Below are 18,440 nucleotides of genomic sequence, written 5' to 3'. Positions count from 1 at the left end.
AGGCTTAAGATATTCAGTAAACCATATTTTTAACAGATGCGCTATCATCCAGGTTTTGCTGTTCAATTTATAGAGCACAGGCAGAGTAGATTTTGCATAATTCTGAAGGGCCCTAGGATTTTTGGAATGGTAAATGAGCTCTGGCTTCAACTTAAAGTCACCAGCGGCGTTAGCCCCTAGCAAGAAAGTCAGCCTGTCCTTTGAAGTTTTGAAGTCAGGCATTGACTTCTCCTCTCTAGCTATGAAAGTCCTAGATGCCAGCTTCTTTCAATAGAAGCCTGTTGCATTTACATTGAAAGTCTGTTGTTTAATGTAACCGTCTTCGTTAATTATCTTAGCTGGATCTTTTGGATAACTTGCTGCAGCTTCTACATCACTACCTGCTGCTTCACCTTGCACTTTTATGTTATGGAAAAAGATTCTTTCCTTAAACCTCATGAACCAGCCCTGCTAGCTTCAAACCTTTCTTCTGCAGCTTCCTTATCTCTCTTAGTTTTCATAGAATTGAACAGAGTTAGGGCCTTGCTCTGGATCAGGCTTTGGTTTAAGGGAATGCTGTGGCTGGTTTAATCTTCCATCCAGACCGCTAACACTTTTTCCGTATCAGCGTTAAGGCTGTTTCACTTTCTTATCATTCACGTGTTCACCGGAGCAGCACTTTTAACTTCCTTTAAGAACTTTTCCTTTGCTTTCACACCTCGGCTCCCTTTCAGCCGACCTTGGTTTTCAGCGTGCCTTCCTCACTGAGACTAATCATCTCTAGCTTCTGATTTAAAGTGAGGGACATGGGAATCCTCCTTTCATAGGAACACTCAGAGGTCACTGTAGGGTTATTAATTAGCCTAATTTCAATATTGTTGTGTCTCGGGGAATATGGAGGCGTGAGGAGAGGAAGAGAGATGGGGGAACAGCTGGTTGGCAGAGCAGTCAGAACACACACAGCTTTTGTTGATTGAATGTGCTGTCCTACATGGGAGCAGTTTGTGGTGCCCCAAAACAATTACAAGAGTAACATCAAAGGTCACTGATCACAGATCACCATAACAAGTATCATCATGATGTAAAAGTTTGAAATACTGTAAGAATTGCCAAAATGTGACACAGAGACACAAAGTGAGCAAATGCTGTTGGGAAAATGGTGCTGATAGAGTTGCTCGATGCAGGGTTGCCACAAACCTTCAATGTGTTAAAAAACGCAGTATCTGTGAAGGGCAGTAAAATGAGGGATGCCTGTATTCTACTTATTTAGCTGCTCCTGCTGAAAGACTGACTCTCTATTGTTTCAACAAATGTTTCAGGATTGAATCTCTTTCGTCTGGCCTGGGGCGTGTCCCCACCACCCATCACAGAACTAATTCCTCTGGTCAAGGAAGCAGAATTCTATCGAACTGGCCAGGCTTGGGTCTGAGTTAAGTGTAACCAGCTCATCGCAATTTGTCTGGGACTTTTCTGGTTTCGGCACTAGAAGTCCCATGCCCCAGGAAACCCCTCAATTTAGGTCAAAATTTGCCCTAAAGATGTCCATGCCGGAGAAGAGGGGAGTGTTGTCAGCCCCAAAAGACTCTCACGACTAGGAGTGAAGGTGGGGTGGTTTTCTGGAGGAACACCCAGAAGGGGAAATGGATTCTGGGAAGGCCAAGAAACAAAGTAATATCTTCTCCATGTGCCTTTCTGGATTAGAGGTACCTTGAGGACAGTGATTGAATCTTACTTATTTTTGCATCTTTCCTAAAATTTAGCACACTGCCTTCCACATAGGAGGGCCTCAAAAGAATTTCTCCTATTTCTTGCACAACTTTATTAAATACTTTAAAAAATTCCTGTAGAGGGAAGAATGTCTAACACTAAGTAGTTCATGATGGATAATACAGGATCACTTTTAACATGAGCATTTAAAATAGTTTATGGTCTTTATTTGATTGAGATTATTGAAATGCAATCTTGCTGAAAATGGGGTGGATGCAGAGTTTGTGTTAAACTTTCAAAATTATTAAAGTACTATGATTCCTAAGGTCCTTTCCCCATCATATTTAAGAGAAAACCTCTATTATGTTTTCTTCACAGTAACATCTAATATATATTAAAAAGTGAAACTTAAAATACATTCCTTGCGACTTGAAATTTGATTCACTGGTTTCAGTTTTGTCGTTAAACCAGACTGAGCAGTGGACAGGAATTGTTTTTCTTGGGGCAGGGTGTGACTTTTCTTGTGAAACTTTTTTCCTGTAATTTCTAGCTTCTGACCCATTCCTGCCAACAATGAGTGATGCGTCCCAATTAGGAGTTTAAAAGAAAAATAACTGCATGAAGAGCTATGCCGTTGACTTTGAAAACAGGATAAAACATTTTAAATATTTGACACTAATGAATACATGCTAAGTCTTGAGTCTACTTAATGGGGGGGAAAAGATACTCCCTCTAACATGCTGCTTCCAAACTTGACATTGGCCATGGAGGCAAAGACTCTAGTTGTAATTAGTTTGTGTGAATCTAGCCAAGTCGGTTCTCTCTGGGGCACCACATTCATTTGTACATGACGGATTTAGACTATAGCTCCTAGTTCATTTCAATCTCCAACACAAAAATGGGCTTAAATTTCATCCCTATTTCTAAGATTTATATGAAATTCCTTTTTCAAAAGCTGAGCTGAAAGAAAATTATAAATGAACATTATTATTTTGTCTCTGTATATAAAGGAACATATCAGAAAAATCACACTGGAAATGGAGAATTTGTTACTGTTATGTTTTCTTTTATTATCATTAAATGCTTCCAATGACCCTATAGTGGACTCTCTGGTGGCCTTCCCAGCACCCACTACACCTCACTTCCATTGACAGAAGAAGTGCAGTTTGGTAAAGAGAACTCAGCTCGAAGTGCAGACTGAATTGGTCTGCTGAATTTCATATGCTGGCTTAGGTTTGGGCATATGACACAATTGTAGAGTGACTGAAGGAGATAGTTGCTGGAGCCAAACACAAAAAACAAAAAAACTAAGAAGTCACGTCCATTGCCCAGAGGAAGTGAAAAATGAATCATATGATCCCTGCTGCTACTGTTATCTTTACCACTAGAGGAACCAGAAGCCAGTTCTGTTAATAGCTCCATGAGGAGTTAGAAAGAACTCAGGACACGGTGACATTGTTGAGCTGCTAATTCAACCAGTTCTGAAGCCTGCCCTACCTCTGGACTTCCTGTTTTGTGAGATGAGAAATATCCTTATTATTTAAGCATCTGAAATAGATTTTCATTTGTGGTTGACATAGTAAATATTTGTAGGATAACAGATGCTTGGGACAAAAAGATCCTTATGAATCATTCTGTCCCTCTGTTCTTGACCACGTTATCTTACAGAGGAGACCAGGCTGCATAGGACTCCCTGATCTGACCCAGTCACATGGGCAGGGGCAGGGACAGTGACTGAAGGGAGCCCTTCTCTCCTGATGCCCATACAGCAGCTGTCTCCATCACCACCTGACGTATACGGCAGCCAGTTTCTGTCTACTCTTTAAGCAGTCTTGTACCCAGTGAATGAACAAACGGGACATGCATAATCTTACGCCCCAAATGCCAGGACGTTTAAATTTAACTCAGTTTTATGTCATGTAATTTCCCCCAGAGCTCAGCTTTCCCCTGACCATTGTTCACATCGAGGAACATTTTTCTGGGCATAGCAATAACAATCACTGACACTTAGCACGTGTGCTGAGTACTTTACTGTTTTATCTCATTTTTTGATAATAACCCGAAGAGGCTAGTACTGTAAGGGGGCCTGTTTTGCAGATGAGGGCATGGAGGCTCAAACAGGCAGAGATACTGGCCCAGGATTGCTCAGCTGCTGGGTGAGGATTCAAACTCAGGTCTGGCAGATCGCAGGGACTGGACAGCGTGGCCTCTGCCACTCCTTCCAGCTCTGGCAGCCCACGGACGGATCTGAGATGCCCCAATTCACCAGTGCACAGGCCAGCCTTGAGCTTTGAAACTGGAATTAACTTCTGAAGGTACAAACTAATAATCGACAGAAAATATCCAGCCCCAGATTGTCTCTGCAGCTGCTTCCAGACTCTGGGGTCTTGGTAATGGCTCTACACTAAAGCTCCAGACCCACACGCGTGTTAAAAAGAAACGCCCATTTCTCAGCTGGTAGCCATTCCTAGTTCCCTACTGCAAGGACCGTGTTTCTGTATTTCTTGCAACCTTACTCATAAACTGCCTAGTACTCAATTCGCGTGTAATACGGTGATCACTTCTCCAGCAACACGGACACATACTGCTTTGGTAGAGCCACACTGTATTTTTCCCAACTAACTGGAACTGGCTAAAGCTGCTCGTGCTGGGCCCTGGGGCTGCCAAAGTCGTTTTTCCGGCAGACACCTTACCGCCAGGTGCATGTTAACTAGGGGCGAACGGAGAATGGCAGTAAGCCTGAGGCTGACAATATCCAGGTGCCCTTTCAGGGACTCGCTGTGTTTCAGGTCCCCTGAAGGGCAACCAGCCCTGGGACGCTAGAAGATGGGGCGTGGCAGGAGAGTGGAACTAACCTCTCCTACTAGATCCAACTCGACCCCCCCAAGGCCTCTGTCTCCAGGTTGTACCTGAATCCAACCAATCGGAAAGGGAGTTACATCGACGGCGGCTGAGGTGTCCAATCCGAGGACATGTGTCACACTCCGTCGCCCGCTGAGTCCCCACGAGCTGTAAAACTGTTCCGCAGTCGCGCGCGGGGCAGCCGAGCACCCTCGGAGCGCCTCGGGTAGCGCGAATCTCAGGGAGGAAGGGGCTGTTAACAGGGGCGCCCGTTAGTGCGCAGGCGCCTCAGGAAGAGCTCGGTCTGGCTCCTGCGCCTTCAGGTCTCCGTCGCTCCCAAGACCCAGGAGCGCCGGGTTCCGCGCGCGCCGGGTCCGCGTGCTGCAGAGAAGCGGCGGCAGCGGGTGAGTGTGAGCCTAGCGCGCCCGGCGTTCCGGAGGGAAATGCCACCCCCTCCCCCGTCCACTAGGGGCTTTGAAAATAGAGGTGGTGAGATCCCCTACCCTTGATACACACACACACACACATCCCCCTAGCGGACAGCCGCGAGGGACCCCGGAGCGGCCGGGAGGTACCTGGCTGGGGGCGGCCGAGGGCGGGGTGGGAAGAGGAAAGGAAACTGAGCAGGTAGGCGCGGCCTGGGCGGACGGTGGGGTATGGGGTGGAGGCGGGGAGCGGTGGCGGGACAGAGGTGGAGGCCGAGGGGGCGGGCGTTTGATTTTACAGGAACGCGGTCCAAGGTATCGATCGACCTACCTCCGCCTGAGTATTCGATTAGAGTTGATGGGAGTGACACAGCCAAATTTAAAAACGAATTTCCTAGAAAACCTAACAAGAAAGGTAACACTGAAGTGCTTTTTATCGGCCGGGCACTGTGTTAAGCATTCTACAAATAACGCTTCCTTTTCTGGGCACTGCAACCCTGTGAGATCACAGCGTCCCATTATACAGATGGGGAAAGTCCTGCTCAGAGACGTGAAGCACAGCTAGTGACCACGAACAGATTCAGGTTTATTCCAGCCTTGACTCCACTAGGGTTTCTTCTTTAACCACCAGGCCATCTGGTGGACCCAAGCTGGAAACCTTGCCAGTACTATAGAAAGTCAACTGCTCCTTTTAATATTCCGGTTTTCTTTTCTTTCTTCCTTTTTTCCAGAGGTTGTTCCAAGCTATTTTAAGGAAATTAAAAGAATTTAAAAGCAGGGAGGAGATATTTTATAACTAAAATATATAAAATATAAATATCTCCTCCTTGCTTTTAAATCAGCTACAAAATATAATTTGGGAGAAATTTGATGAACACAGAAGAAGTACACAAGGAGTTATTTTGTAGAAAGAAATAATATATGTAGAAAGTAAGATTAAGTATAGCTGTTTTGAAGATGCCGGAAAAGTTTGTATGTGCTGGAAAATTGAAGAATACTTTAGAATCCTAGAGTTGTTAAGAGTCTTTCAGAGAGTAGTTTTAGTTTTTCTTTAGAATATCAAGAAAATTAATAATAATAATCTAGGGAAAACCACCAATGTTATCTATGTGAATAGACAATGCTATTTTATTTTTATTTTATTTTAAAGCTGTGTAAGAGTTTCATTATAAATAGTATTTGTGAAGTGTTTAGAATAAGGCTTTTGTATTACAGAGCAGATGGCATGCTAATGGCGGCAAATAGCTTTCATCATATCCTTTGACTATCACACTCCCCCAATTTCAGCTAAGAATGCCAGTGAGAATTGCCCGAGATACATTTCATCCAAGTAAGAAAGTCATCCCAGATGAGGGAGAGTGTGTTTTGGCCCTGAATTGAAGAAAACTACACACAACTTCGGTTGGGATTATCTGGGTGTAGTTCCGGTGACTCTGCTTTTTTTCCTTCCCTTCGATATCTTTTTGGTTTGAAAAATTACAGAATTTCTCCCGGTGCTTTGTAATATAGCAATGAGTGATTTTTTTATTCCTTGGAAATACTTGAGAACTTCTCACTGGTGTTTTGTTTATAGCTTAACACTCCTGTTGGGATGAAACAGAATGCGGTAGACATAGATACAGGCACCATTAATGAAAGCAGGAAAAGTCCCGTTCATAGTTTGGAGATTAAAACCAGACTTGTCAACTCGCTGTTACTAGATTTATAAACTTGTTAAGGACCTGAAATTCGTAAGAGTACAGACAGTAAGGCTACGAATTGCTTCCTGAGTTTGGCCAATCCAGGGACTTCATCTTCATCCTGTGTAAAAAGAAGAGGTTAGCCTAAATTATTTCTATCTACTTTATAGTTTCACAGTAGTATCATTCCGCCTGTCACGGTACAGACTTTTTTCCTAACATAACAGCTTTGTAACTGTGGATAAAAAAGAGACTAAATTTGAGGGCCTATATTGTTTAACACTTTATGTATCCGCATTTTACAAACACAGAAACTGAAGCTGGTAGATCTGCCCACAGTTGCCCGTCTACTAAATGTGAGCTCGAGTTCTGGGATCCTTCTGATTTCAGAGCCTCTAATCTTTCCACTTTGTCTGTGCTTCTAAGTCTGGAGACAAGAATCCAGCAGTGTGCTAGGGGTTAGTGAACCACAGGGTAAACAGCACATGTGCCTTGACCCTCCTATTCACTCAAGATTTGGGGAAGAAAGATTTTGATTTGTATGTATTTTGTGTGAGAGAGGGGCGGACACAGGTTTTTGTTTTATTGTTTTGCACATGGGAAATGAGGTGAAACACATTCACGTTAAAAAACTCAGGTCTGTGGTGTCGAGTACACATTTCACATAATTTTTGAGGTAAGATGAAACATCAGAGATGTTTCCTGTTTTGTGGCAGGACAATCCAGATGCTTTTAAGATTGCAATTTCATTTCTCTCTACTCTTTTTTTTTAATATAATGGTTTTATTGAGGTAAAATCCACATACTGTCTAGTTTACTCATTTAAAGTGTACATTTTTACGAATTGTGCAGCCATTACCACAGTCAATTTGAGAACATTTTCATCACCCCAAAAAGAAACCTGGTGTCCATGAGCATTTACTCCTCATTTCTCCTCAACCCCTTGCTCCAGACAAATCTAATATACTTTCCATCTCTATAGATTTGCCTATCTAGGCATTTCATCTAAATAGAATCATACAAGAAGTGATCTTTTGTGACTGCCTTTTTTTTTACTTAGCACAATGTTTCAAAGGTTTATCCAAGCAATAACATATATTGCACTTCGTTCCTTTTTATTGCCAAACAATATTCCATTGTATGGATATACCACATCTTATCCATTTATCACTTACGGACATTTGAGATGTTTCCACTTCATGGCTCTTACAGATAATGCTGCTGTGATCATTTGTGTACAAGTTTTATCATTGACTTGTGTTTTAATTTCTCTGAGGCATATGCCTACTAGTAGATTTTCTGGGTCGTACGGTAACTCTGTTTAAACTTTTGAAGAACTACCAGAATGTTTTCCAAGTGCCTGTACCATTTTCATTCTCACCAGCAGTGTATAAAAGTTCTAGTTTCTCTACATCCTTGCCAACACTTGTTATTATCTTTTTTATTATATCCATCCTAGTGGGTGTGAAGGGGTATCTCATTGTGGTTTTGATTTGCATTTCCCTGATGACTAATGATGTTGAACATAATTTCATGTGCTTATTTGCCATCTCTATATCTGGAGAAATATCTTTTCAGATCCTTTGCTCATTTTTTAATTGGATTATTTAACTTTTAGAGTTGTTACAGTTCTTTATATATTCTAGATATAAATCCTTCACCAGATATATGATTTGCAAATATTGTCTCCCGTTCTGTGGGTTTTCTGTTCTCTCTATTATATCCTTTGAAATGGAAAAGCTTTCAATTTTGGTGAAGTCCAATTTATTTATTTATGATTTTCGTCACTTGTGCTTTTGATGCTGTATCTTAGAAGGCTTTGCCTAACTCAAGGTCATGAAGACTTATTCCTATATTTTCTGCTAAGAGTTTTATAGTTTTAGCTCTTAATCTTGGTCATTTTGAGTTTATTTTTGTACATGGTATGAGCTGAGGGGTCCAAATTCATTCTTTTGCACGTGGATATACAGTTGTCTCGGCACCCCTCTGCTCTTAGAGGAACTCCGTTGGAAAAGTTTTAGACATACTGTGACATGATTCCTCAAAGGGCTTAGTTTTAAAAACAATGCTTTATGATGTATGGGTCTCAAGCGCAGCATTACAAGAAATCGTGGTGTTGTAGAACAGAGTTCATTCAAGCTCGTCTTTGTTCTTCCAAGATGACAGCCAGATTCGTTGTTTTGATTATTTATGCCCCTATTTTGAGTATTTTATGTTTGAAAAGTATAAAGCCCTTGTCCTCTGATAAATGGCACATACATAAATTTTGGTATTATAGACTTCAGTTATATTATTTATTGAATGATTTTTTTTTTATTGACCTAAGAGAGTATTTGGGCAAAGATTTCATGTGTAGAAAGTAACTTTAAGAGGTTTGGAAACACAAATTATTACTGAAGAGCTGTTATAGGTCACCTATAGGTCACCTAGATAAACGATTATTGTCTCTGTAATACATCTCAGACAGACTGTGACAGCAATGTGTGGTAAAAGGGAATTAAGGTTGACCATGATTTCTGTAACTGTTTCATAGTAATTTGCACGTGAGTTGTGCCTGGATAATGGAGGGACTTGAATGCCAGGCAGAGGTGTTTCTGTATAGGCTGGGGGACTTTGAATACTGATTTTATCAAGGAAATGTCATGGACAGGGCTATTCCTGGGAAGGTTAAGTTGGGAGCGGATGTTGGGTGAATAAGGGGACGGTGATCGAGGTACGAAGGTCAGTTAAGAGATGGAAGGGCTCTGGACAGGAGGCCCTGGGGACTTGAAGAAGTGTGGCAGGGGACTTACCTGGCGGTCCAGTGGTTAAGACTCTGCACTTCCAATGCAGAGGGCACAGGTTCAATCCCTGGTCACGGGACTAAGATCCCATAGGCCTCTTGGCGTGGCAAAAAAATTAAAAAATAATAAAAAAAGAAGTACGGCAGCAGCGGAGACTCACTCTACCTAAATGACATCTCCTATTTGCTTAGGAACCAAAGAAGATAGAGTCTGAAGGTAGGGAGATTTGTTTGGGGAAATCTGTTTTTTTGTAATCAGTAGATTGTTAAAAAAAGAACCAAAAAATCAGGGAGCGCTCTGAGCCTAGGGTGGTAGGCAGGATAGTTACAGTGGCCCCTCATTATCCGCAGGGAGATCGGTTCCAGGAGCCCCAGCAGATACCAAAAGCTGCAGGTGCTCAAGTCTCTTATATAAAGTGGCAATAGTACACGAATACAGTCAGCCTTCTGGATTTTCCATCCGCGGTTGGTTGAATCCATGGATGTAAAACCCGTGGATATGGAGGGCCAACTGTACGTCTTTGACAGTAAAAAGGAAGTTTAAAAGGGATATGGTGATGAAATGCATTTCAACAGCTGTTGCATTTCCTCAGAAACTACCGTGACATCCAAGTTCCTGTAGGCTTTGTCTGTCTGTCAGCCTCCTGTGAATATCGGGCAGGTTCAGATTGAGGCGGGACCTTTTCCTCACGTAGTATTTATTACTTACTCCCCTTTTTCATGCCAGTATTTTTCAACAGGAACTGATGATGAGCCAGTATGGTAGAGTTTCCACCCCCTATTTCTGTGGATTGAAAGGAACTATAGGGTACCAGTCATGAAACTAGAAAAATAATCGCCCTCCCTGGAGCCTCTGAAAGCTTGGCGTTATTTCTGTTTTGTGCAAAAGGGTTGTTTTTGTTTCTTCGTTTGTTCTTATTAAACCTTTAGAATAACTTCTGCTGCAAACAAACAAGGCAGCCCATTGGTATGGGGCACAAGAACGACCCATATCCCCTTCAGAGCATGAAAAAGGGGGCAGGACATACAACTGGACAAGTAAAGGCAATTTTTATTTTTTCCCACTTTATCTTTATTCAGTTATCTTTCAGTAAGTGACATTATTTAATTTTCAAGTTGATGTAGGTAAAGCTGGTGTATAAAAAGTTTATAAATGTTGGTTTTCTTCTCCCGATGACTAAACTTCTGAAACCTAATCCAACTCAAATAGCATTACTACTTATGAATTGTGTTTTTATATTTTAGGAACCCTGACTGCCCTCCTTCAGCATGTTCACTATGAAGTTATTGCTGATATGTTTGTTTTCTGGACTTATAACTGGTTGTAGAGGGAACTCTTCCTGTACTTTGCCACCCAAGTTACTACTGGTATCCTTTGATGGCTTCAGAGCTGACTATCTACACAACTATGAATTTCCTCATCTCCAGAATTTTATCAAAGAAGGTGTCTTGGTAGAGCAGGTTAAAAATGCCTTTATCACAAAAACATTTCCAAACCACTACAGCATCGTGACAGGCCTGTATGAAGAAAGCCATGGCATTGTGGCTAATTCCATGTATGATGTCATCACAAAGAAACATTTTTCTGACAGTAATGACAAGGATCCTTTTTGGTGGAATGAGGCAGTCCCTATTTGGGTGACCAACCAGCTTCAGGAAAACAGATCAAGTGCTGCTGCTATGTGGCCTGGTACCGACGTGCCCATTCACAATACCACACCTTCCTATTTCATGAATTACAGCCCCTCAGTGTCATTTGAGGAGAGACTCGGTAACGTCTCCACGTGGCTGAGCAATTCGAACCCACCTGTCACCTTTGCAACACTCTACTGGGAAGAGCCAGACGCAAGTGGCCACAAATATGGCCCTGAAGATAAAGAAAACATGCGCCGAGTGTTGAAAGAAATAGATGACCATATCGGTGAGCTAGTTCACAAACTCAAGGTGTTAGGACTGTGGGAAGATCTTAATGTGATCATTACAAGTGATCATGGGATGACCCAGTGTTCTGAGGACAAGCTGATAAACTTGGATCACTGCATCGACCCCTCAGACTACACTCTTGTAGACTTGACCCCCGTTGCTGCAATACTTCCCAAAATAAGTAAGTAAGCTTTTAGCCAAGGAATATTTGAATGGGGCGGTTGATTGAGGAGGAAGGGTTTTGTAAAAGAACGAAGCTCAGACGTTTTGTAGTTCACAGCCATACACTCCTATACTCACTCAGAGCGGGATTATGTTTTCCCCCTGATGTATAAGTTTTTAGGCAATTAGCTTAAGGTTTAGGTTCAAAGGGATTATTTCTTTGCTTTTTTTTCTTTAAGTTAATTAATTTATTTTTGGCTGCGTTGGGTCTTCGTTGCTGCATGCAGGCTTTCTCTAGTTGCAGCGAGCAGGGGCTACTCTTCATTGCAGCATGCAGGCTTCTCATTGCGGTGGCTTCTCTTGTTGCAGAGCACGGGCTCTAGGCACATGGACTCAGTAGTTGTGGCACGCGGGCTCAGTAGTTGTGGCTTGTGGGCTCTAGAGCGCAGGCTCAGTAGTTGTGGCGCACAGGCTCAGTTGCTCCGCGGCATGTGAGATCTTCCCAGACCAGGGCTCCAAATCCGTGTCCCCCGCATTGGCAGGCAGATTCCCAACCACTGCGCCACCAGGGAAGTCCCTCCTTGCTTTTTGATGTATTTCTTTTTTTTAATTTTTATTTTTTTATTGAAGTATAGTTGATTTATAAGGTTTCTGGTGTACAGCAACGAAATGCAGTTTTACACACACACACACACACACATATATATATATATATTCTTTTTCAGATTCTTTTCCATTATAGGTTATTATAAGATATTGAATATAGTTCCCTGTGCTATACAGTAGGTCTTTGTTGATATATTTCTTACTTATTCACACTAATGGAAAAAGGAAATTTTTATCCTTAAAAAACATCTTGGACTTTTGTGTGAGATATACCTTTCGTCTACCAATCTTAGAATTAGTAGTTAGCAGTAATATGTAATTAGTTTATATTTACTTAGGAAGCTAGATGTGAAATTTGTCCTCTTTGTATAAAAGTCCACCAGGGATAATCACAAAATGAAGAGAGATACGTGAATGCTTGGAAAGGTGTGTGTGTGTGTGTGTGTGTGTGTGTGTGTGTGTGTGTGTGTCCCCAACACTGTTACAGCATTATTATTCTGTTTTTTTAATGATTAAAGGGCTTTAATAGATAACATTGTTCAGGACTTATTTCCAGTTATTCTAGTTAGAAATATTTTTTCCTTATCAGTCAACATGACTTTTTCCTTTGCTGTTTCCTTTTCTTCCAGACAGAACAAAGGTTTATAACAAACTGAAAGTCTGTGACCCTCACATGAATGTTTATCTCAAAGAAGACATTCCTGCCAGGTTTCATTACCAACATAATGATCGAATTCAACCTATTATTTTGATTGCTGATGAAGGCTGGACAATTGTGCTAAATAAATCATCACTAAAATGTAAGTATTTATTTAGAATTTTTCTTTTGAATCCTAGGGATAAATCACACATCGGGACATTGTTCCATTAACAGGATACATTGATTTAGAGATGTTCACACAGTATAATTAGTTTGATTTTCAACTAGGTGATTCTCAGGTTTTCATCTGAGAGCCATTTTTAGAAACCACAGTTTCATCCTTAGATTAGAAGGTTGGGTGATCTTAAGGGTGAAGGAGTAGTTTTACTTTTTTACAAAAACTTCAGTTACTGTCAGTAACTTTCAAGGCTGGTTCTCTTGATTTGTAAAAATAAGAGAGTAGTAAAGAAACAAAGAAAATAAAAGAGAAGTCAAGAAACAAAGTGAAGGGGGAGAGATTAGCTAGTTCAAATCCTTTTTTCTTTTTTTGTGTTAAAAAAATTTGTCCAAGTAACCTTAAGTCTTTCCCCAGTGATGAAATTGTTTACCTGAGTGCTACAGCTAGTTAGAACACTGGGCAAGAACCAGAAAGTATGCAAACAAAAATCGACCAAGTAAACAAAACAGATGGATCAAAATCTCTCCTCAAACTGAAGAAATGTATAGGGGAGAATTACAGCTTTTTACCCATAAGGAAAATTCAATTCAAGTACATTTTTCAAAAATCTGCTTTTGTAAACCATAGCAGGGGTCAGAAAATTTTTCTGTAAAAAGCCAAATAGTAAATATTTTAGGCTTTGTGGGACAGCTGGTCTCTGTCTCAACTACTCAATCCTACCTTTATAGTGGGAAGGCAGCCACATAAACAAACTGACATGGGCTGTTCCAATGAAGCTTCCTTTACAGAAACAGGCGGAGGGCTAAATTTGGCCAGGTGCTGTAGTCTGCAGATCCCTGATCCATAGCAGTTCAGACGCATCAGGCAAGGATGAGACTGAGGGCCATTAGAGTTGATACATTATTGATACTTACGTTGTATCCTAATTATTGAAAACTTGGAAAATACAGAAAAGTTCAGAAAAGAGAACAAAAACTGTCCATGATCCTTCGATACAGAAGCACAGTCAGATGTTAATTGTGGGTGTTTTCCTCCTCCTCATCTTTTTCTCTGTGACATACAAATGCATATTTTTATTATTAAATCATATGGTTTATATTATTCACATTATAATCATATACATTTATATTACTGAAATCATAATACCTATATATAATGTTATATTGTGCTTTTTATTGTATTGGTCACGTGGGTTGTTTTTCTTATGAAATATTTCAAACATACAATTAAAGAATATGTAACACTGATCCACTCATCACTTAGTCACCTGCACTTCCTATGGAAGTAGGAGCTTATTAAATGTAACTGGTCTGCATTAAAAGGCAATATTTTAAAAAATAAAGCAAAAGCTTGAGAATCTGGTATTGGAATGATATCAGGGACCATCAGGTTTTTCTTTGAGTTAGACTTTTACTAGAGTTACAAGTTGGAGTCACCAGGTTAGACGTCACATTCAAGGCAAGAATCCCTTCCGTAACGTGCTCCGTCCCCTGGCCCTCCAGATGCTGAGGTGTCCATCAGCTGTCAGTAGACCAGTGGTGTATTCCACATCCTATGTCTTGTCCAGGAGCAGCTGACGTAGGTCAGGCTTCAGGCTAACTTCCTTGCCACTCACTGGTTTTACTCACTTCTGCTCTCCCCAGTTACTCAGGACCCTCAGGCCGCCCACTCTTTTTACCACTGGTGCTGTTTGCAGTGGGCTTGCGCAAACAGTGCTGGACACTGGCTGGGACTGAGAGAGAGTTTTAAAGCCTGAGGTCATGACGGATCGAGAAGAGGTGGGGGTGGTGTGTGTGTGAAATAGAGGACGTGGCTGTGACTTGAAGAAAACAGAAAATTGTGCTGCTGGCACCTGTTTGGCCCAACTAATCAGAATTTTAATGGGAATGACACTGGCGAGAATGCAGTGAATTTACACTAGAAGCAAGTTATTTTGTGGTAGAAAAGCTGCTCTTATTTACTGACATCATCTTGTTCTTTTCCAGTAGGTGACCATGGTTACGATAATTCTTTGCCTAGTATGAATCCATTTCTAGCTGCCCACGGTCCTGCATTTCACAAAGGCTACCAGCACAGCACCATTAACATTGTGGATATCTACCCAATGATGTGCCACATCCTGGGATTAAAGCCACATCCCAATAATGGAACCTTCGGCCACACTAAGTGTTTGCTAGTGGACCAGTGGTGCATTAATCTCCCAGAAGCCATAGGAATTGTTATCGGTGCGCTCTTGGTCTTAACCACTCTGACCTGCCTCATCATAATCATGCAGAATAGACTCTCTGGACCCCGGCCATTTTCCCGACTTCAGCTACAAGATGATGACGATGATCCTTTAATTGGGTGACATGTGCTGGGGTTTATACAAAGTGGCTGTGATTAGGACACGCCCAAGGAATGGTGTTACAACTATGAAAAAGTATACTTTGAAAGACAAAGATCTTAGACCAAGCATGCTACAATTATTTTGTTTTTCCTTGTGTTTTGTTTTGCGGCATTAGCTAATACAAAAAACTCTGACCGTAGAAAACATTGCTAGTAAATCATTAGTTAACACCAACTGTTTCCCTAACTAGAAAGGTTTTTTTTAAGAAAAATACTGCCTTTGCCCTTTTTTTTTTTTTTTTGCAACGAAGATTAGACACATCTATAGATGAAAATATGCAAAAATTTAGTGGGTATGCTTTTTGAATAAATTTTTACATTTGTAAATTACACAACAGAAATCTTTATAAAATGTGTGGATTTTGTGTATCAGGAAGGAAAACTTTCCTATATTTTTATATGTGCCTTTAATAGAGTTTGTATCCCAAGTAAACCCTTGAGGTAGGAAATTCTCTGTGATGGTTAATTAAAATGGATCAAGCAGGCAGAAAAGATCTAGCATATGAAGAAATTATTTTAAGAAAAACTATTATAAAAAACAAGCAAAGACCCCATGATACAAAGCCTAAGTCTTCTTCACCAGTGTGTCTTTGTTAAGACCCTTAAGCTACTGAGGCCTCAAAAGTTAAACCTTTTGAAGAGTATTGCTAAGAAGAGGCTAAGAAAATAGGGAAACGTGCTTTCCTCACTTTGTACTCAATGCCTTTGTGTAAGTTATTTAGTTGTGTGTATGTACGTACCAGTGTGTTGCATGTATGTGTGTACACTTTGTGTGACTTACAGCAGGTGGTGGGAGGTGAGTGGCCTGGGAGCAGCCTCCCACGTCCCCATAGAACCCAGCTCTCAGGAAAGGTTATAATTGCACTTCACTTTCGTGTACTTCCTTCTAACTCACAAGGTAAAATCATAATTTTTAAAAATTCATTAATTTTTGTTACCATTTTTAACTTTCTCATGTTGTTTTTTGTAACCAGAGGTCTCCAGGTGCTGCCGAGAAATGTATGACCTGATACGAATCTGGTTTTGATTGGGTCAGAATGAGGAAAAGAGATTTTTCTATTTACCTTTGGGAATTTTATGCCTTACTTTTTAGGCTATAGCGCAGCTAAATTTAAAATGGAATTTAGTATCTTCTGATCTTTTACATGAATCATGCGTTAAGTGGCTGAAGAAACTCTCAGGACTCTGTTAACCTTCAGTAGCCTGAACGCTGCCTCTGCGTTTTTCTCCCATATTTGGTTCATAGAAATAACCACTCCGCTCATATCTTTTAAAACATACTTGTTCAGAGCGAAGGATTTGTTGTGAATAACTGTTATCCTAGCTTTGCTAAGTGGTACCTTCTAACAATCATGATTAGTAGGAAGAAACTGAATTGTGGCAGACGAGATTCCATCTATTAGAGGAAAAATTGAGTTCAAGAACCATTCATCAGCAGCTGAGGCAAGCAGTTAATATTACTAGTGCGATCTTTAAAGTTTTGACAAATAAACTAGGGAACTGTTTTACAGATACAAAGATAATCTACAGTAAATATGCAGCCCACTTAAATGCTGATTATCCGTGGTGGTCAAGAACAGTGGTGCCAGTCGTCAAACGTAATTCATCCTGTGGTCACTGCTGATCTCCTGATCCCGGTATTTGGTACCCATTGTACTTGGGGTTCTTGAGAAGCATTTCTACACCCTGCATGAATAGTCCATGCATGCAGTCATAGGTGACTGTATTAAGAACAGCATGATAAATAAATAAAACCACCAGGACTCATTTTGCTTTTTGACAGATTTTATTTCTGATGTTTTTGCCTCACATAAAAGTTATCCTAAAGGTTAATCGTTGATCTGAACAAAATAATAGAAAAATTTCTTTCTACTTCCATTTCCATTAAAAAAAAAAAAAAAAGACAGGAGAACAGTCATATTTAAAGCAGTGAGCATTTTTTTGAAATGTCTAAAATACTAATTGAGGAGAGCTTGGTCTTTGCAGTGGTGTGAGCTTTAGTGGTTGTACTGGCTTGATTGGCAGTTACGAGTTTCAGAAGTCTGTCCATAGCATGCAACCTGTGAGTGGATTTTATGGAGGATGGAATAGGAAGGGATGCCCCAGCAGTGTCTCAGCCCTTTGAACAAAAGACCTATTATTTGTCTTGTTCTTTATTCCATTCTCAAAATACTAACTTGAATTAAAGTTGTAAATGTTTTTTGTATATGTTGATGGGACAAGAAGAGTATTTAATCAAAGAGACGTTTATATATTATTATATTGAACTTTATGTTAATTCAGTTGTATATTTAAAAATGATCACTTAAAGCCAATGACTCCTCTAGTACACTGAGAAAATATTTCAGTAAAGCCAGCCTTTTTCACTTGGTGTGTATTTTGTTAAATAATTGACTAATATGCTTCTGTGTTTTCTGGGTGGTAGAAAGTATTTGGCTCCAGGAAAGATTTAACTGTTTATGACAACAATACTCAAAGGTAATAGGAAAACTTTTTAGTAAGTTTGTTAATTCAGTGAGTGAATTTAGAATAAGTACATTTACTATTCTTAATGTGCAAGTTTTTCTGGTAAACAGCAATAGAATAAGAATTATTTCAATGCTCTGTACCACTGGTTTTGTGTTACTGTTCCAGTAAGCTTGGTATAAGAATTGAAAGATACTTGGAACATTAAAGGATTAAAAAAACTGCCTTGTTCTTGGGTATTTCCTTCTCTTGCCCATATCTGGTAAGCTTTAAGGATAATTGCATTTAATACCTTTTATTTGGAGGTTTTTACTTCATTGTGAGTATATAAAGCTACAAATGAAGGACAAAGATGAGATGGGAAATCTGTATGTATTGTAAATTCCTAAAATACTATGTAAATAAATGACATGAGTGTGCTTTAAAGAAATTTGTGTGTAGTGCCTTAAGTTAAATATATTTTGACCATATTGTTTGAATTCATAGTTATGACTTCGTTATGATTTTAAAAATTTTATGTGAATAAAATCTACCAAAACATTTTAACCACATTCAATATACAATGTGATGTCATTGATGATTTTTTAATTTGTCACCTTCTCGCAAAATATACATACTGTGATAGATGTCGACATGACTTAGTAATACTGCAAAATCCACCTAG

General features: G+C 40.2%; 2 protein-coding genes across 6 annotated transcripts in view; one reads left to right on the top strand and one right to left on the bottom strand.

The window, feature by feature from the left end:
* The window catches only part of CLIC5 (chloride intracellular channel 5), a 190,848-nt gene extending 186,134 nt beyond the window's left edge, over positions 1–4,714 (bottom strand). For all 3 annotated transcript variants that reach the window (XM_079934913.1, XM_079934915.1, XM_079934914.1), the window contains exon 1: positions 4,596–4,714. The gene's annotated coding sequence lies outside the window, so the exon portion shown is untranslated. The remainder of the gene's footprint in view (positions 1–4,595) is intronic.
* Positions 4,715–4,795: 81 nt separating this feature from the next.
* Positions 4,796–18,333, top strand: ENPP4 (ectonucleotide pyrophosphatase/phosphodiesterase 4). 3 transcript variants are annotated; one of them, XM_079934910.1, is made up of 4 exons: positions 4,796–4,931; positions 10,659–11,517; positions 12,734–12,904; positions 14,908–18,333. In XM_079934910.1, the coding sequence occupies exons 2-4, from the start codon at positions 10,683–10,685 to the stop codon at positions 15,270–15,272; spliced, it is 1,371 nt and encodes a 456-aa protein (XP_079791036.1). In that variant the 5' UTR covers positions 4,796–4,931; positions 10,659–10,682; the 3' UTR covers positions 15,273–18,333. The 3 variants fall into 3 exon arrangements, with proteins under 3 accessions (XP_079791036.1, XP_079791037.1, XP_079791038.1); XM_079934911.1 differs by lacking the exon at positions 4,796–4,931 and adding an exon at positions 5,022–5,154; XM_079934912.1 differs by lacking the exon at positions 4,796–4,931 and adding an exon at positions 5,265–5,367.
* Positions 18,334–18,440: the final 107 nt, after the last annotated feature.

Source organism: Stenella coeruleoalba (genome assembly GCF_951394435.1).
Source record: "Stenella coeruleoalba genome assembly, chromosome: 10".
NCBI lineage: Eukaryota > Metazoa > Chordata > Mammalia > Artiodactyla > Delphinidae > Stenella > Stenella coeruleoalba.
Note: the sequence above shows the minus strand (reverse complement) of the source record. Positions and strands in the feature narration are given on the sequence as shown.